Here is a 21731-nt window from a genome sequence, read left to right on the forward strand (position 1 = left end):
CTGATTACACATCTCTCCAGGGACGATACATAACACTGACTGCAGAGAGCACAGGGCACAGCAGTGTGAGGTCTGATTACACTTCTCTCCAGGGACAATACATAACACTGGCTGCAGAGAGCACAGAGCACAGCAGTGTGAGGTCTGATTACACATCTCTCCAGGGACAATACATAACACTGGCTGCAGATAGCAGAGAGCACAGCAGTGTGAGGTCTGATTACACATCTCTCCAGGGACAGTACATAACACTGGCTGCAGAGAGCACAGAGCACAGCAGTGTGAGGTCTGATTATACATCTCTCCAGGGACAATACATAACACTGGCTGCAGGGAGCACAGAGCACAGCAGTGTGAGGTCTGATTACACATCTCTCCAGGGACGATACATAACACTGACTGCAGAGAGCACAGGGCACAGCAGTGTGAGGTCTGATTACACATCTCTCCAGGGACAATACATAACACTGGCTGCAGAGAGCACAGAGCACAGCAGTGTGAGGTCTGATTACACACCTCTCCGGGGACAATACATAACACTGGCTGCAGGGAGCACAGAGCACAGCAGTGTGAGGACACTGGGGGTCATTTACTAAGGGCCCGATTCGCGTTTTTCCAATGTGTTACCCGAATATTTCCGATTTGCACCGATTTTTCCTGAATTGCCCCGGGATTTTGCCACACGCTATCGAATTGTGGCGCATCGGCGCCGTCATACACACGACGGAAATCGGGGGGCGTGGCCATAAAAAAACCCGATGGATTAGGAATTACCTTCACTCACGATAGGCCGGTGATCTTCAGTGCACTCCGATGAACTTCAGCGCAGCAGCGACACCTGGTGGACGTCGGAGGAACTACCTTAGTGAGTCTCGGCCGGACCCGAATCCACCGCAGAGAACGCACCGCTGGATCTCGAATGGACCGGGTAAGTAAATCTGCCTCAGTGACTACAGTCTGCAGCGTTATACCTGCTGACCAATCCCTTTAATATGACTTGTGACCAGAGCTGACCTTTATTTACATCTAATCAGATCTCTATGTAAGATTAGAAATCTCTCGTATTTGTATCGGAGGAGCAGAGGGAAGGTTCTCTGTATTCCGGGATCTCTCCATCTCCGGATTCTTGATAAGTTTCCTCTTTGTAGTTAGTCCTCGCTCCAGTCTGGAGGTGACTGTCACTTTTATGGTAATTTTTCCTAAATTCTGCAAAATGTAAAGTGCTGCTTTAAAATGACTGATGTCCTTGGGGGAATTTCCCATTTTCTGCCGCGTTCTCAGTTATCAGTTACAGTAATCGCCCGGGGCCGTCCCTCGGCTGCGCTTTGTACCCGCCGCCAACAGGAAAATGTGTAAAATCCAATCAGACAAATGGTCCGGCCCGCTGCGCGATAATCATCGTGTAAAATACGGCTGATCACATGACCCAGACTGGTTCCATCAAAGGGTTTATTCTGCACCCTACATAGAGAATGAGCCCCCTCACATACAGGGTTATCAGTGAAAGCGTTAAGTCTCCCCGTTGGCGCCGCTCTCCTCGTTGCATGAGTGACTCTGCCGCTCCTCAGGAGAAATTATTACAATTTGTTTTATAATTGAATTAGCCAACGCTGTGTACACAGTGACAGAGAGCGACGCTGCCACATCACCCGCCAGAACGCAGTGTTTATACAGCAGCAAGTCATACACCACGGCTACTGTATCAGGAAGACACCCGCAATGTCCAAACAGGAGGAAGACAATCTTACCATTTATACAGGATAATAACTTGTATTATACTCCAGAGCTGCACTCACTATTCTGCTGCTGGTGCAGTCACTGGGGCAGATTTACTTACCCGGTCCATTCGCGATCCAGCGGTGCGTTCTCTGCGGTGGATTCGGGTCCGGGCGGGATTCACTAAGGTAGTTCCTCCGACGTCCACCAGGTGTTGCTGCTGCGCTGAAGTTCCCCGGAATGCACTCAAATTCACCGGCCTATTCCTAGTGAAGGTAAGTGCAATTTTCGCGACACATTTTTTTTTTTTTAAATGTGGCGATTTTTCTGAATCCGTCGGTTTTCGTTCGGCCACGCCCCTCGATTTCCGTCGTGTGCATGCCAGCGCCGATGCGCCACAATCAGATCGCGTGCGCCAAAATCCCGGGGCAATTCAGGGGAAAACAGCGCAAATCGGAAATATTCGGGTAACACGTTGGGAAAACGCAAATCGGGCCCTTAGTAAATGACCCCCATTGTTTCCTTTCTCTGCCATACACTGATTCAGGGCACATCACGGAATTTGGCCAGGGGAGCCTGGAGCCAAACACACTATCAGCGATTCGGGCGGTCATGCGACATTTGGTGGCGGCCCCCTTTAAGGGCAAAGTGGAGGGAGCCCCGGAACTCGTGCCCTCCCTATTATCCGGCCCTGTGTGTATATAATTGCTGATCCTGTAGCCTCTATAGTTATTGATCATTCCTATACACCATTATCTGAGGGTTATATGGCGGTATTATGTGTGATCTCACACTGTCAGCTCCTGAGATCTGCAGCAGCGCAGTCTCCATATAATTAACAACAGATTAAGTCACTTGTTAGATGTGACTAATGCTATGGGTGCGAGTGACTAATGGATGGTCAATCAGAGAGCTGGACGCTGATTGTATCGCATTTATAGAGTCTCTAAATGATTTCAAACCCCAGAGCGGACCTTCTTTATATATTAAGACCACAGACCAACACCCTAATTATTTTCAGACCCTGGATCACCACCCTAAATATGTTCAGACCCCAGACCAACACCCTAAATATTTTCAAACCTCATAACAGACCCTCTTAATAAATTTAGTCCTCAGACCAGTCCTTTTTAATATACACTCACCGGCCACTTTATTAGGTCCACCATGCTAGTAACGGGTTGGACCCCCTTTTGCCTTCAGAACTGCCTCAATTCTTCGTGGCAAAGATACAACAAGGTGCTGGAAGCTCCTCAGAGATTTTGCTCCATAGTGACATGATGGCATCACACAGTTGCCGCAGATTTGTCGGCTGCACATCCATGATGCGAATCTCCCGTTCCACCACATCCCAAAGATGCTCTATTGGATTGAGATCTGGTGACTGTGGAGCCATTTGTGTCCAGTGACCTCATTGTCATGTTCAAGAAACCAGTCTGAGATGATTCCAGCTTTATGACCTGGCGCATTATCCTGCTGAAAGTAGCCATCAGATGTTACAGGGTACATTGTGCTCATAAAGGGATGGACATGGTCAGCAACAATACTCAGGTAGGCTGTGGCGTTGTACCAAGGGGCCCAAAGACACCATGACACCACCACCACCAGCCTGACCCGCTGATACAAGGCAGGATGGATCCATGACACCACCACCACCAGCCTGAGCCGCTGATACAAGGCAGGATGGATCCATGACACCACCACCACCAGCCTGACCCGCTGATACAAGGCAGGATGAATCCATGACACCACCACCACCAGCCTGAGCCGCTGATACAAGGCAGGATGGATCCATGACACCACCACCACCAGCCTGACCCGCTGATACAAGGCAGGATGGATCCATGACACCACCACCACCAGCCTGAGCCGCTGATACAAGGCAGGATGGATCCATGACACCACCACCACCAGCCTGACCCGCTGATACAAGGCAGGATGGATCCATGACACCACCACCACCAGCCTGACCCGCTGATACAAGGCAGGATGGATCCATGACACCACCACCACCAGCCTGAGCCGCTGATACAAGGCAGGATGGATCCATGACACCACCACCACCAGCCTGAGCCGCTGATACAAGGCAGGATGGATCCATGACACCACCACCACCAGCCTGACCCGCTGATACAAGGTCGGATGGATCCATGACACCACCACCACCAGCCTGAGCCGCTGATACAAGGCAGGATGGATCCATGACACCACCACCACCAGCCTGACCCGCTGATACAAGGCAGGATGGATCCATGACACCAGCATCACCAGCCTGACCCGCTGATACAAGGCAGGATGGATCCATGACACCACCAGCACCAGCCTGAGCCGCTGATACAAGGCAGGATGGATCCATGACACCACCACCACCAGCCTGACCCGCTGATACAAGGCAGGATGGATCCATGACACCACCACCACCAGCCTGAGCCGCTGATACAAGGCAGGATGGATCCGTGACACCACCACCACCAGCCTGAGCCGCTGATACAAGGCAGGATGGATCCATGACACCACCACCACCAGCCTGACCCGCTGATACAAGGCAGGATGGATCCATGACACCACCACCAGCCTGACCCGCTGATACAAGGCAGGATGGATCCATGACACCACCACCACCAGCCTGAGCCGCTGATACAAGGCAGGATGGATCCATGACACCACCACCACCAGCCTGACCCGCTGATACAAGGCAGGATGGATCCATGACACCACCACCACCAGCCTGAGCCGCTGATACAAGGCAGGATGGATCCATGACACCACCACCACCAGCCTGAGCCGCTGATACAAGGCAGGATGGATCCATGACACCACCACCACCAGCCTGACCCGCTGATACAAGGTCGGATGGATCCATGACACCACCACCACCAGCCTGAGCCGCTGATACAAGGCAGGATGGATCCATGACACCAGCATCACCAGCCTGAGCCGCTGATACAAGGCAGGATGGATCCATGACACCACCACCACCAGCCTGACCCGCTGATACAAGGTCGGATGGATCCATGACACCACCACCACCAGCCTGACCCGCTGATACAAGGCAGGATGGATCCATGACACCAGCATCACCAGCCTGACCCGCTGATACAAGGCAGGATGGATCCATGACACCACCAGCACCAGCCTGAGCCGCTGATACAAGGCAGGATGGATCCATGACACCACCACCACCAGCCTGACCCGCTGATACAAGGCAGGATGGATCCATGACACCACCACCACCAGCCTGAGCCGCTGATACAAGGCAGGATGGATCCGTGACACCACCACCACCAGCCTGAGCCGCTGATACAAGGCAGGATGGATCCATGACACCACCACCACCAGCCTGACCCGCTGATACAAGGCAGGATGGATCCATGACACCACCACCAGCCTGACCCGCTGATACAAGGCAGGATGGATCCATGACACCACCACCACCAGCCTGAGCCGCTGATACAAGGCAGGATGGATCCATGACACCACCACCACCAGCCTGAGCCGCTGATACAAGGCAGGATGGATCCATGACACCACCACCACCAGCCTGACCCGCTGATACAAGGCAGGATGGATCCATGACACCACCAGCACCAGCCTGAGCCGCTGATACAAGGCAGGATGGATCCATGACACCACCACCACCAGCCTGAGCCGCTGATACAAGGCAGGATGGATCCATGACACCACCACCACCAGCCTGACCCGCTGATACAAGGCAGGATGGATCCATGACACCACCACCACCAGCCTGACCCGCTGATACAAGGCAGGATGGATCCATGACACCACCACCACCAGCCTGAGCCGCTGATACAAGGCAGGATGGATCCATGACACCACCACCACCAGCCTGACCCGCTGATACAAGGCAGGATGGATCCATGACACCACCACCACCAGCCTGAGCCGCTGATACAAGGCAGGATGGATCCATGACACCACCACCACCAGCCTGAGCCGCTGATACAAGGCAGGATGGATCCATGACACCACCACCACCAGCCTGACCCGCTGATACAAGGCAGGATGGATCCATGACACCACCACCACCAGCCTGAGCCGCTGATACAAGGCAGGATGGATCCATGACACCACCACCACCAGCCTGACCCGCTGATACAAGGCAGGATGGATCCATGACACCACCACCACCAGCCTGACCCGCTGATACAAGGCAGGATGGATCCATGACACCACCACCACCAGCCTGAGCCGCTGATACAAGGCAGGATGGATCCATGACACCACCACCACCAGCCTGAGCCGCTGATACAAGGCAGGATGGATCCATGACACCACCACCACCAGCCTGACCCGCTGATACAAGGTCGGATGGATCCATGACACCACCACCAGCCTGAGCCGCTGATACAAGGCAGGATGGATCCATGACACCACCACCACCAGCCTGACCCGCTGATACAAGGCAGGATGGATCCATGACACCAGCATCACCAGCCTGACCCGCTGATACAAGGCAGGATGGATCCATGACACCACCAGCACCAGCCTGAGCCGCTGATACAAGGCAGGATGGATCCATGACACCACCACCACCAGCCTGACCCGCTGATACAAGGCAGGATGGATCCATGACACCACCACCACCAGCCTGAGCCGCTGATACAAGGCAGGATGGATCCATGACACCACCACCACCAGCCTGACCCGCTGATACAAGGCAGGATGGATCCATGACACCACCACCAGCCTGACCCGCTGATACAAGGCAGGATGGATCCATGACACCACCACCACCAGCCTGAGCCGCTGATACAAGGCAGGATGGATCCATGACACCACCACCACCAGCCTGAGCCGCTGATACAAGGCAGGATGGATCCATGACACCACCACCACCAGCCTGAGCCGCTGATACAAGGCAGGATGGATCCATGACACCACCACCACCAGCCTGACCCGCTGATACAAGGCAGGATGGATCCATGACACCACCAGCACCAGCCTGAGCCGCTGATACAAGGCAGGATGGATCCATGACACCACCACCACCAGCCTGAGCCGCTGATACAAGGCAGGATGGATCCATGACACCACCACCACCAGCCTGACCCGCTGATACAAGGCAGGATGGATCCATGACACCACCACCACCAGCCTGACCCGCTGATACAAGGCAGGATGGATCCATGACACCACCACCACCAGCCTGACCCGCTGATACAAGGCAGGATGGATCCATGACACCACCACCACCAGCCTGACCCGCTGATACAAGGCAGGATGGATCCATGACACCAGCACCACCAGCCTGAGCCGCTGATACAAGGCAGGATGGATCCATGCTTTCATGTTGTTGACGCCAAATTCTGACCCTACCATCCGAATGTCGCAGCAGAAATCGAGACTCATCAGACCAGGCAACGTTTTTCCAATCTTCTACTGTCCAATTTCGATGAGCTTGTGCAAATTGTAGCCTCAGTTTCCTGTTCTTAGCTGAAAGGAGTGGCACCCGGTGTGGTCTTCTGCTGCTGTAGCCCATCTGCCTCAAAGTTGGACGTACTGTGCGTTCAGAGATGCTCTTCTGCCTACCTTGGTTGTAACGGGTGGTGATTTGAGTCACTGTTGCCTTTCTATCAGCTCGAACCAGTCTGCCCATTCTCCTCTGACCTCTGGCATCAACAAGGCATTTCCGCCCACGGAACTGCCGCTCACTGGATGTTTTTTCTTTTTCGGACCATTCTCTGTAAACCCTAGAGATGGTTGTGCGTGAAAATCCCAGTAGATCAGCAGTTTCTGAAATACTCAGACCAGCCCTTCTGGCACCAACAACCATGCCACGTTCATAGGCCACAAATCACCTTTCTTCCCCATACTGATGCTCGGGAGAACTGCAGGAGATTGTCTTGACCATGTCTACATGCCTAAATGCACTGAGTTGCCGCCATGTGATTGGCTGATTAGAAATTAAGTGTTAACGAGCAGTTGGACAGGTGTACCTAATAAAGTGGCCGGTGAGTGTATACATATACCCTTAATAAAGCCAGCCTGCATACCAGACCCCTCAGCAATCTGGGATGGAGGGATGATGCATCATGGCACATAACATACAAGGTTTTTGGCGTTGCCCTTGTTCCCATGTCCTGAGCTGTGCCAGCGCTGAGCCCCCCCCCTATTATTCTGCAGGCAGGTGACAGGTGCGCCTTACACATCCCTTTAATTCCCCCGGCATCGCTGCCACAATACTTCATCATCGCTTCGCCCTTATCTGAAAGGAAATCTCAGCGAGCAGATGCCTCATTGTGTCGTCTTCCATCTTCCTCTGCCCCCCGAGAAAGTTCTCTCGCCGTCAGATGGATTAACCCTCTGCTGCCGGGGCTCCTGGTTGCGGGTGCTCGGAGCAGGTGCCGCTGAGTGATGAAGGAGCTAATCAGCGCTCTAATTGGTGCCAATTCTCGCCGCCTCCCTCCAGGTGCAGGGGGCCAGCACTACATGGATAGAGAAGAATACCCTGATCACGGGTAATTACCCCAACACCACCCAGAATAGAGACAATCACATTGTATCAAGGGGCGGATGACGTGATAATGGCTAGCTCCTCTGCCAAGTGTCACCGCAGTGATTCATATATACTCTGAAATACTCTGCACTGCTGTTGTATCCTTCTACTCTAGTCCTAGGAGTCTCTGTGATACCGCTGGACCCTGCTGCCTCCATCATCACCTCCCTTACCCAGACCTTGCCTGCTGAACCCTGTCCTAAAATACTGCTGAACTCTTATGTAGCCCCACCTACCTTAGGGTCATTGCCTCCCAACAAACACTCCTGAAATACTCTGTGCTGCAGACTAACCCTGCTGCTAACATCCTTAGCCCCATCCTCCTCCCCTACATTGGTTGTAACCTCTTCCCAGTTAGAATGATCACAGGTCAGCGCTGAAATACTCTGTGCTGCGGTGATATTCTGCTCCATCCATCCTTTTCGTTATTCCAGTATGTTATATATTTTCTCTCTATGAGGAATGAATGCGGCTTCTATAGAAGAATTAAAGGAGCCCCCCCACCCCCCTGTGATTGGCAGTGCCCGGTGCCGCACGCTATGGAAATGGGCAGATACTGATCGGGTCCTGGGTCTGTGCAGCGGAGGTGGAATTATCAGAGTTGTGACAATGTAGCGGCGCTTGTATAGACAGGGGATGGCGGTTTTATGTCGGGGTAGTGGCTTGGTGCTATGGCTGCCGCGCCGCCTCTATAAGCCTATTGAGGAAGCGGAATAGGAATGAGGAATGCTGAGTGCGATAAGAGCCCGCGGGCGGCCGCCGCTGCGCCAGCCGCTCAGATAAGCCCCCGGCCTGGAGTGTTTGTCCCCAATGTCGACTTATTAATCGCTACAAGAAAAGTCACCACAGATTTATTAAATCTCTTTATCAGGGAGCCCCAGGAGTGCGCGGGATGGCGACCTGGGTGCCGCGCCGCCAGGGACGGCCTTAACCTTTACATTACCGCTATAGGCTGCGGCACCATGACACATGCAGAGAGGGGAAGACAGGACCACCACCTCATATTACTGGACAGACCACCATGATAGCTTCTCCCAGCCTCTACTCATTGCACTAGAGCAGTGATGGCGAACCTTTTAGCAGCCGAGTGCCCAAAAAGCAACCCAAAATCGCCCTTATTTATCACGAGGTGCCAACCAAAAGTTAAAGCAGTAACTTATTGCTCCCTGTTCTTCAACAACTTTCAATCATATTGGCCTCCTCAGGACACAGTAGAAAGATGGAAAATTTGCATCATTTTAGCTGCTTTCCAGTGTCCCTTGGAACTCCAGGAAGATTCTTTGAGTCTTGTCTGGTGTGCTGGGGCCCGGGTGCCCACAAAAAGAGCTTGGAGTGCCGCCTCTGGCACCAGCCACCACTGCACTAGAGTGTGCAGTGCCTCTGTGTGACCTACTGCCCCTGGAGCGTAATCAGACCATCGTGTATTATACTGGGGTGGGGGTGGGAGGGTGTTCTAACACTGCTGCGCTCTATGCTGCTTGTAGCCAGTGTTATGTATTGTCCCTGGAGAGATGTGTAATCAGACCTCACACTGCTGTGCTCTGTCCTCACTGCAGCCAGTGTTATGTATTGTCCCTGGAGAGATGTGTAATCATACCTCACACTGCTGTGCTCTGTGCTCTCTGCAGCCAGTGTTATGTACTGTCCCTGGAGAGATGTGTAATCAGACCTCACACTGCTGTGTTCTGTGCTCTCTGCAGCCAGTGTTATGTATTGTCCCTGGAGAGATGTGTAATCAGACCTCACACTGCTGTGCTCTGTGCTCTCTGCAGCCAGTGTTATGTATTGTCCCTGGAGAGATGTGTAATCAGACCTCACACTGCTGTGATCTGTGCTCTCTGCAGCCAGTGTTATGTATTGTCCCTGGAGAGATGTGTAATCATACCTCACACTGCTGTGCTCTGTTCTCTCTGCAGCCAGTGTTATGTATTGTCCCTGGAGAGATGTGTAATCAGACCTCACACTGCTGTGCTCTGTGCTCTCTGCAGCCCGTGTTATGTATTGTCCCTGGAGAGATGTGTAGTCATACCTCACACTGCTGTGCTCTGTACTCTCTGAAGCCAGTGTTATGTATTGTCCCTGGAGAGATTTGTAATCAGACCTCACACTGCTGTGCTCTGTGCTCTCTGCAGCCAGTGTTATGTAATGTCCCTTGAGAGATTTGTAATCAGACCTCACACTGCTGTGCTCTGTGCTCTCTGCAGCCAGTGTTATGTTTTGTCCCTGGAGAGATGTGTAATCAGACCTCACACTGCTGTGCTCTGTGCTCTCTGCAGCCAGTGTTATGTATTGTCCCTGGAGAGATTTGTAATCAGACAGTTGTGTATTTTGTTAGTAGCAGCAGGACAGTGAAATAGGATGTAAATTCCAGGATTGTAGCTTTTCCAAGTACACTGGGCGGTGTTTCCTCACACTGCTGTGCTCTGTGCTCCTTGCAGCCTGTGTTATGTAATGTCCCCGGAGAGATGTGTAATCAGACCGTTGTGTATTTTGTTAGTAGCAGCAGGACAGTGAAATAGGATGTAGATTCCAGGATTGTAGCTTTTCCAAGTACACTGGGGATGTGTCCTCACACTGCTGTGCTCTGTGCTCTCTGCAGCTAGTGTTATGTAATGTCCCTGGAGAGATATGTAATCAGACCGTTGTGTATTTTGTTAGTAGCAGCAGGACTGTGAAATATGGATGGAGATTCCAAGATTGTAGCTTTTCCAAGTACACTGGATGGTGTGTCCTCACACTTCTGTGTTCTGTGCTCCCTGCAGCCAGTGTTATGTATTGTCTTTGGAGAGATGTGTTATCAGACCTTTATGTTAGTAGCACTATGAATGGATTTATATTCCAGGAGTGTATCACTGCAGACGTGTCCTCACACTGCTTAGGTTTTGGCTCTGCGCTGATGCTCCATGGCCCCTCTACTTGCCCTGAGTAACTTCTGTAGCTTTCAACCAGATTCCGGCTATAGCTTTTACTCAGAGCATAGGGGAGGAGCTCTTGAGCAGCCCTTTGCACAGAAAAGAGCAGTGTAATGAAACACTGGAGCGCAGTCTCCCCCATCAGGTCTCTCCTAGCAGTGCAATCTCTCCCATCGGGGGTCTCTCCTAGCAGTGCAGTCTCTGCCATCGGGGTCTCTCCTTGGAGCGCAGTCTCCCCCATCAGGGTCTCTTTTAGGAGCGCAGTCTCCCCCATCGGGGTCTCTCCTAGGAGCGCAGTCCCTCCCATCCGGTTCTCTCCTAGGAGCGCAGTCTCCCCCATCTGAGTCTCTCCTAGGAGAGCAGTTTCCCCCATTAGGGTCTCTCCTAGTAGCGCAGTCTCTCCCATCCGGTTCTCTCCTAGGAGCGCAGTCTCCCCCATCTGGGTCTCTCCTAGGAGCGCAGTCTCTCCCATCAGGGTCTCTCCTAGGAGCGCAGTCTCTCCCATCAGGGTCTCTCCTAGGAGCGCAGTCTCTCCCATCAGGGTCTCTCCTAGGAGCGCAGTCTCTCCCATCAGAGTCTCTCCTAGGAGCGCAGTCTCTCCCATCAGGGTCTCTCCTAGGAGCGCAGTCTCCCTCATCAGGGTCTCTCCTAGGAGCGCAGTCTCTCCCATCGGGGTCTCTCCTAGAAGCGCAGTCCCCCCCATCCGGTTCTCTCCTAGGAGCGCAGTCTCCCCCATCGGGGTCTCTCCTAGGAGCGCAGTCTCCCCCATCGGGGTCTCTCCTAGGAGCGCAGTCTCCCCCATTGGGATCTCTGCTAGGAGCGCAGTCTCTGAAGTCTCCTCTCATCTCCTTCCCTCAGATCCCACCATTTCTAATTACAGATCCTTCTATCTGCTCTTATAATTAATTGCCGCTTGTTATCGCAGGATTTGCACGTTTCCTGCAGACCCGAGCCGCAGCAGGACCCGAACAGCCCAGGACTGGCCTTCAAGGGGCAGCACCAGGTTCACCAGCCTGATCCCTGGGACTGAGGCTGGACACAGGGGAGCCCCCTCCCCAGGGGATATTTCTCAAAAAATTGGGGAAAGGTCTCGCATATATAAAGCATGTGATAGGATTAGATACACAGCTCAGGAAACAGTATCACACATGATGGGATTAGATACACAGCTCAGGAAACAGTATCACACATGATGGGATTAGATACACAGCTCAGGAAACAGTATCACACATGATGGGATTAGATACAGAGCTCAGTAGGCAGTATCACACATGATGGGATTAGATACAGATCTCAGTAAGCAGCTTCACATGTGATAGGATTAGATACACAGATCAGTAGGCAGTATCATACATGATGGGATTAGATACACAGCTCAGTAGGCAGTATCACACAAATATTCGGATTAGATACAGAGCTCAGTAGGTAGTATCACACATGAAAGGATTAGATACACAACTCAGCAGTCTGTATCACACATGATGGGATTAGATACACAGCTCAGCAGACAGTATCGCACATGATGGGATTAGATACACAGCTCAGCAGACTGTATCACACATGATGGGATTAGATACACAGCTCAGCAGACAGTATCACACATGATGGGATTAGATACACAGCTCAGCAGACAGTATCACACATGATGGAATTAGATACACAGCTCAGCAGACAGTATCACACAGGATAGGATTAGATACACAGCTCAGCAGTCAGTATCACACAGGATAGGATTAGATACACAGCTCAGCAGACAGAATCACACAGGATGGGATTAGATATACAGCTCAGCAGACAGTATCACACATGATAGGATTAGATACACAGCTCAGCAGACAGTATCACACATGATGGAATTAGATACACACACTTCAGCAGACAGTATCGCACATGATGGGATTAGATACACAGCTCAGCAGACTGTATCGCACATGATGGGATTAGATACACAGCTAAGCAGACAGTATCACACAGGAGAGGATTAGATACACAGCTCAGCAGACAGTATCACAAATGATGGGATTAGATACACAGCTCAGCAGATAGTATCACACAGGAGAGGATTAGATACACAGCTCAGTAGGCAGTATCACACAGGATAGGATTAGATACACAGCTCAGCAGACAGTATCACACAGGATAGGATTAGATACACAGCTCAGCAGACAGTATCACACACTATAGGATTAGATACACAGCTCAGCAGACAGTATCACACACTGTAGGATTAGATACACAGCTCAGCAGAGAGTATCACACACTATAGGATTAGATACACAGCTCAGCAGGCAGTATCACAAGGAGAGGATTAGGTACACAGCTCAGCAGAGAGTATCACACACTATAGGATTAGATACACAGCTCAGCAGACAGTATCACACAGGATAGGATTAGATACACAGCTCAGCACACAGCATTACCCAGATGGTCCTCTCCAGTAAACTGTCTGTAATGACACCAGAGAACAACAGCTTGCAGTATCAGCCTTATCATTATGTCAGGGCTGCGGATAAATCACATAAAGAGGTCACAGAGGATCCATGATGGCGCCGCCGCTGTCACCTGATGTCATAAACACCACCCGGGCATTTCTATATAGCGCCTCATTCTTCCTCATCATCGCAGGGTAATTATTCCAAGTGGCGAACTATGGCCAGCCACATGGGGGCGCTGTAATTCCTATTTTTAGTGTGAAGTTTTATCTAATGGTTGCATATAGGTTTTTTTTAGTTTTTTTCCAATAATGGGTATTTAATAAAGGCAGGAGGAAACATCTTAACATGGCATAAAGTGAAGTAGACAGATTTATCAACATATGTTCTATAAAACTCAGTGCTACATCGCTGATCTATGAGAAAATAAGTTACAAAACTTTGAAGCAGTTCTTGGAATTTAGGTCCGTCTTCGAAATCCTCCATGTCTGTTCCCACCACGTCTGTCTCCTCCTCTCCGGAAAGAACCTCTGTTGCCACCACCAAAAGAGTTTCCTCGGCCTCCAAAACCTCTTCCTCCTCTGCCCCCGCTGTCCCTCCTCGATTCTACCAGCTCAGGTAATTCTTTTACGACCGAAAGCGTCCAACATCTAGAATATAGGTTTTATAGGTATTACATATAGCAAATGGTGCAGCTGCATCAAGCTCCTATACTCCCTAATGACACAGTACTACTACTCCTATCCTGTATAAATGGACAGCACAGTTCTACTACTCCTATCCTGTATATATGGACAGCACAGTACTACTACTCCTATCCTGTATATATAGACAGCACAGTACTACTACTCCTATCCTGTATATATGGGCACAGCACAGTACTACTACTCCTATCCTGTATATATGGACAGCACAGTACTACTACTCCTATCCTGTATATATGGGCACAGCACAGTACTACTACTCCTATCCTGTATATATGGGCACAGCACAGTACTACTACTCCTATCCTGTATATATGGACAGCACAGTACTACTACTCCTATCCTGTATATATGGACAGCACAGTACTACTACTCCTATCCTGTATATATGGGTACAGCACAGTACTACTCCTATCCTGTATATATAGACAGCACAGTTCTACTACTCCTATCCTGTATATATGGACAGCACAGTACTACTACTCCTATCCTGTATATATAGACAGCACAGTACTACTACTCCTATCCTGTATATATGGACAGCACAGTACTACTACTCCTATCCTGTATATATAGACAGCACAGTACTACTACTCCTATCCTGTATATATGGGCACAGCACAGCACTACTACCCCTATCCTGTATATATGGGCACAGCACAGTACTACTACTCCTATCCTGTATATATGGGCACAGCACAGTACTACTACTACTACTATCCTGTATATATGGGCATAGCACAGTACTACTACTCCTATCCTGTATATATAGGCACAGCACAGTACTACTACTCCTATCCTGTATATATAGGCACAGAACAGCACTACTACTCCTATCCTGTATATATAGGCACAGCACAGTACTACTACTCCTATCCTGTATATATGGGCACAGCACAGTACTACTACTCCTATCCTGTATATATGGGCACAGCACAGTACTACTACTCCTATCCTGTATATATGGGCACAGCACAGTACTACTACTCCTATCCTGTATATATGGGCACAGCACAGTACTACTACTCCTATCCTGTATATATGGGCACAGCACAGTACTACTACTCCTATCCTGTATATATGGGCACAGCACAGTACTACTACTCCTATCCTGTATATATGGGCACAGCACAGTACTACTACTCCTATCCTGTATATATGGGCACAGCACAGTACTACTACTCCTATCCTGTATATATGGGCACAGCACAGTACTACTACTCCTATCCTGTATATATGGGCACAGCACAGTACTACTACTCCTATCCTGTATATATGGGCACAGCACAGTACTACTACTCCTATCCTGTATATATGGGCACAGCACAGTACTACTACTCCTATCCTGTATATATGGGCACAGCACAGTACTACTACTCTTATCCTGTATATATTGGCACAGTACAGTACTACTACTCCTATCCTGTATATATTGGCACAGTACAGTACTACTACTCCTATCCTGTATATATTGGCACAGCACAGTACTACTACTCCTATCCTGTATATATGGGCACAGCACAGTACTACTACTCCTATCCTGTATATATGGGCACAGCACAGTACTACTACTCCTATCCTGTATATATGGGCACAGCACAGTACTACTACTCCTATCCTGTATATATGGGCACAGTACAGTACTACTACTCCTATCCTGTATATATTGGCACAGCACAGTACTACTACTCCTATCCTGTATATATGGGCACAGCACAGTACTACTACTCCTATCCTGTATATATGGGCACAGCACAGTACTACTACTCCTATCCTGTATATATGGGCACAGCACAGTACTACTACTCCTATCCTGTATTGCGGCTTTGGGACATGTGCCTCTTTAGATGCCCCCGGAGGGGGGGGGGCTTTATTTTATCTCCTGGAGTCACTAGTCTCCAGACTCCTCCATCATCCTTACATTTCCTTCCCTTGGGATTATAACCTGAAAGCTTAGCCCCGGGCACAGCGTTTATCCGGTGCACAGGAATAGGAATCCTTTCTGCTGTCATGCGGTCGGTGCAGGACGGGGAAGTGATGAAAATCTGTGATTTGTGCTAAAAATCTGATCCCAGAAGCCAAGTATGTCGCCAGGTGTAAGCGGTGGAGGAGATAACACCCTCATCCCTGTGCAGACGATCCGCATTGTCCTGATGTGCCCTGTGCAGGGAGCAGTGCCACCATTCAGCCACTAGATGGCGCTGCTGTACCACAAGTGGCCACTACAGGAAGAGGAGGAGGAGGAGGTGCGCCTTGGCAGGTGCGCAGCAAGGAGGTCAGGCCCAGGTGCCTACAGGACCATCATCCGCTGATGTGTCCAGAAGAAAACTTGATCTTCTAACTTTCATGTATATTGAGTTCTGGTAATTCATTACTAGGTATGGTGCCACCTGTTGGTGACTTTATATAGTAGTGTGCATGTCCACTGAATGAGCTGAGTGCTGGTGGACGCACATGCTCAGTCAATAAACTAGTGATCTTACTGAAAATTATATTTACAGCTTCCAGAAGGGGAAGAAGACTGACTGTACTTTTACAGCCGTCAAAGGGGAAAAGGGGCTGACTGAGGAAGCTAAAGAATGCTTAGAAGAAGACTGAGGGAGACATTTAGGATACTGTATTTACAGCTGCCAGAGGAGAAGGAGACTTACTGCATGACCCAGTGGATTCTAGTGCAAGTGGGTAAAAGACACCGAGAAGGGATCTTACTGGGGACTAAATTTATAGCTGCCTGAGGGGGAAGGACACTGACTGGAAAACTTACTGAATACTATAATTATAACTGTAAGTGGGGAAGTAGACTCGCTGAATAACCTTCTGGGCGACTGAATAATGAGCCGTGCACCTGTGTGACATCACATGACCAGGGATATAATGAGCCGTGCACCTGTGTGACATCACATGACCAGGGATATAACGAGCCGTGCACCTGTGTGACATCAAATGACCAGGGATATAACGAGCCGTGCACCTGTGTGACATCAAATGACCAGGGATATAACGAGCCGTGCACCTGTGTGACATCACATGACCAGGGATATAACGAGCCGTGCACCTGTGTGACATCACATGACCAGGGATATAACGAGCCGTGCACCTGTGTGACATCACATGACCAGGGATATAACGAGCCGTGCACCTGTGTGACATCACATGACCAGGGATATAACGAGCCGTGCCCCTGTGTGACATCAAATGACCAGGGATATAACAAGCCGTACACCTGTGTGACATCACATGACCAGAAATATAAGGAGTTGTCCACCTGTGTGACATCACATGACCAGAGACAGATTTCTTTACACTGGACAACAAACTGAGATCTAAGACCTAACTGAGAAATTGATTCAGAATAGATATAGGAAAACTAAATAACTTTTCATTATGCAAACTACATCAAGAGGGGGAAGTAGACTGGAGGGCAGAGTGGTAAGGAGACGGTCATGAGGATATGCAGTGTAGGGTGAAAAGGAGACACACAAGTGCTCATAGAGCAACCTCACTAACTACTTAGTAATATATCGATGGCTGCCAGAGGGGGAAGGAGACCGACTTCAGAACTTGATGAGTCATCAGACAATTCCTGTCCCAGAAACTGCAGGCAGGTGAAGTCTTTATGAGATGTAGAGAGCACAGCTAGAGGCAGCGGGGATTTATTCCTGGATATTATGTGATTAACCCTTCACCTCCCTCTCATCGTAGCGTTATATGTGGTTTATATATTCTCGTCATATGACTCTGCCGTTAGTCCGCCTCCGCCCCCCTTTGCTTTCAGATTTGAGGATTTTGCAGGTCAGTCCGAGAATCTCTTTGTCATAGTAGAGAAGATGCGTCTTTAAGAGCGGAGCAGCTGCGAGACATCAGATAAGTGAAGATTAGCAGCTTCCAAAACTTCAAAAGAATTCATCTCCCTCCAGAAAGTTTGACATTTCTAAAAAGAACTTCATAAAAAAATAAAAGTTCTCAGCTTCTTAAGAACATAATGGCTATGGCTAATGGCAGCCATTCAGATGTAAGTGTCAGTCCTCACTGTAGTGCTGGCATTGTATTCATATAGATAAGGTATAGATACACCCGGGGCCCCTGCAGCACCTCCGCTCTCCTCCAGGATTTCCCGGCCGCTCCGAGCTGACACATCCGATTGTTTGAAGTTTCTAACCTTCCGCTAATTACAGTATCTGGAGGATTAATAGATACATGAGGGAATGTCTGTATTCTGATGACTATAAATCATGGATATATGAGCACTGGTATGTGATACTTACCAGAGGGGGGAGGTAGGTGATATGAGGTAGGTACATTATAGATAAGAGATACATAGATTAGATATGAGAGAGATAAATAGATGTTCACTGATGAGAAGATATGGGAGGGGGAGCACCAGAGTGTGACCCCCATCCCCGGCGCCCCCTGGGATTGCTTAGCCTGCACCAAAAACTGGGAAGTGCGCAGGAGAGGGCAGGAACGTAGCATGCTGGCCCCCTGAACTGCTGGCTGTGCCCCCCTTCATACACACCCAACTTGGTGAGGAGGTGCTATTAGGGGGGAAATAGGCGCAATCTCTGGGCGCACACAGGGAACTACACCTGTGTCAGAGCATGTGCACCAGAATTCTAGATAGATAGAGATCGATAGGAGATAGATGGATAGATAGATAGATAGATAGATAGATAGATAGATAGATAGATAGATAGATAGATAGATAGATAGGAGATAGATAGATAGGAGATAGATAGATAGATAGATAGGAGATAGATAGATAGGAGATAGATAGATAGATAGGAGATAGATAGATAGATAGATAGATAGATAGATAGGAGATAGATAGGAGATAGATAGATAGGAGATAGATAGATAGATAGGAGATAGATAGATAGATAGGAGATAGATAGGAGATAGATAGATAGATAGGAGATAGATAGATAGATAGATAGGAGATAGATAGATAGATAGATAGATAGGAGATAGATAGATAGATAGATAGATAGATAGATAGATAGGAGATAGATAGATAGATAGATAGATAGATAGATAGGAGATAGATAGATAGATAGATAGGAGATAGATAGATAGATAGATAGATAGATAGATAGATAGATAGGAGATAGATAGATAGATAGATAGATAGATAGATAGGAGATAGATAGATAGATAGATAGATAGATAGATAGATAGGAGATAGATAGATAGAGATATAGATAGGAGAGAGATAGGAGATAGATAGATAGATAGATAGATAGATAGATAGATAGATAGATAGATAGATAGATAGATAGGAGATAGATAGAAGATAGATAGAAGATAGACAGATATGAGATAGATGGATGAGTTACAGACAGATAGATATTAGAGAGATGATTGATAGATGGATATGAGATGATAGATGAGTTATAGCGAGATATGACTGATACATAGACAGTGGAGAAGTATATTGATAGATGATTGATGGATATTAGATACATACATAGATATGAGATGGATATATGAGTTTTATATAGATATGATAAATATATAAAGGAGATGGATAGATAGATACAAGATAGATAATTGAACTACAGTAGAGATAGATAGATATAGATGGATATATGAGTTGTATATAGATATGATTGATATACACAGGAGATGGTTTGATGATACGTATATATATATATATATAGGAGATAACTGATGGACATTCTCTGATTTTGGGATTACATAATATCCCGATTATTGTCTTGTTCCTCTTCAGAGGAGCTGACAGTTCGCTCATCTTTGGGCTGCTCTCCTCCTGCCCTGCGCCTTCCCCCCTCTTTTTATCTCTGTAGCTCGGAGGAAGCTGCCAATGAAGTTTATTGCTGTATGAACATTACCGCCGTGATGTATTTGTTCCACATGTCGCCCTGCCATCCCGGCTGACAGGAGCGCAGCGCTGACGCCTCTCTGATCGGGGCAGCTCCAGAGCGCTAATCACAGGCTGCCGGGAGAGAGGGAAGGAGAGAAAGAAGGAGAGGAAGCTCCTCACCAGCTCTTATACCGAGAAGAAGGGGGAGAAGTATCTGCCCCCACAGCCCCCAGAGACCCTGCACTCCTCGCCTCCTGCACTCAGACCTCCGCACAGCAGGAACCTGCACCCCACACACCTGACAACCAGGACACCGGCCAACAACACCTGACACCCACCGCCCATGAACAGGGTCAACAAGGTCCTGCGGAGCGTCAGGAGACCCTCCAGGAGGAAGAGGAGGGAGAATATCCGAGCAGGAGACGATGAGGAAGATGAGGGAGACCAGGAGAGCCCGGAGGACACCTGTGAGGAAGGATTGTGTAGCCTAAGCCTGTGTGTGAGTGGTAAGTACTCAACTTGTATCCACCTGAGGCTTATATCAGTGCTGGAGCGTTATAAGAGGATATCAGTCACATATGATGTAATATCTGGAGATTATATCAGTACTGGAGCGTTATAAGAAGATATCAGTCACATATGATGTAATATCTGCAGGTTATATCAGTGCTGGAGCGTTATAAGAGGATATCAGTCACATATGATGTAATATCTGGAGGTTATATCAGTGCTGGAGCGTTATAAGAGGAGATCAGTCACATATGATGTAATATCTAGAAGTTATATCCGTGCTGGAGCGTTATAAGAGGGGGATATGTCATATATGATGTAATACCTGGAGGTTATATCAGTGCTGGAGCGTTATAAGAGGATATCAGTCACATATGATGTAATATCTGGAGGTTATATCAGTGCTGGAGCGTTATAAGAGGGGGATATGTCATATATGATGTAATACCTGGAGGTTATATCAGTGCTGGAGCGTTATAAGAGGATATCAGTCACATATGATGTAATATCTAGAAGTTATATCAGTGCTGGAGCGTTATAAGAGGGGGATATGTCATATATGATGTAATACCTGGAGGTTATATCAGTGCTGGAGCGTTATAAGAGGAGATCAGTCACATATGGTGTAATATCTGGGGGTTATATCAGTACTGGAGTGTTATAAGAGGAGGAGATCAGTCACATATGATGTAATATCTGGTGGTTATATCAGTGCTGGAGCGTTATAAGAGGAGATCAGTCACATATGATGTTATATCTGGGGGTTATATCAGTGCTGGAGCGTTATAAGAGGGGGATATGTCATATATGATGTAATACCTGGAGGTTATATCAGTGCTGGAGCGTTATAAGAGGATATCAGTCACATATGATGTAATATCTGTAGGTTATATCAGTGCTGGAGCGTTATAAGAGGAGATCAGTCACATATGATGTAATATCTAGAAGTTATATCAGTGCTGGAGCGTTATAAGAGGGGGATATGTCATATATGATGTAATACCTGGAGGTTATATCAGTGCTGGAGCGTTATAAGAGGATATCAGTCACATATAATGTAATATCTGGGGGTTATATCAGGGCTGGAGCGTTATAAGAGGAAGATATCAGTCATATATG

The 21731-nt window shown here is 48.6% G+C and overlaps 1 protein-coding gene across 6 annotated transcripts in view; it reads left to right on the forward strand.

Moving 5' to 3' along the window:
• GRIP2 (glutamate receptor interacting protein 2) overlaps positions 1–21731 on the forward strand; it is a 219918-nt gene that overhangs the window by 116838 nt on the left and 81349 nt on the right. For 2 of the 6 annotated variants that reach the window (XM_072128334.1, XM_072128342.1), the window contains exon 1: positions 20102–20608. The exons of the other annotated variants lie outside the window; for them this stretch is intronic. In XM_072128334.1, coding sequence (XP_071984435.1) covers positions 20446–20608 — 163 coding nt within the window. In that variant the 5' untranslated portion in view covers positions 20102–20445. Of the gene's footprint in view, positions 1–20101; positions 20609–21731 lie in introns of those variants that run through there. 6 annotated transcript variants of the gene reach the window in all.

The sequence above is a fragment of the Engystomops pustulosus genome, chromosome 10 (assembly GCF_040894005.1).
Source record: "Engystomops pustulosus chromosome 10, aEngPut4.maternal, whole genome shotgun sequence".
NCBI lineage: Eukaryota > Metazoa > Chordata > Amphibia > Anura > Leptodactylidae > Engystomops > Engystomops pustulosus.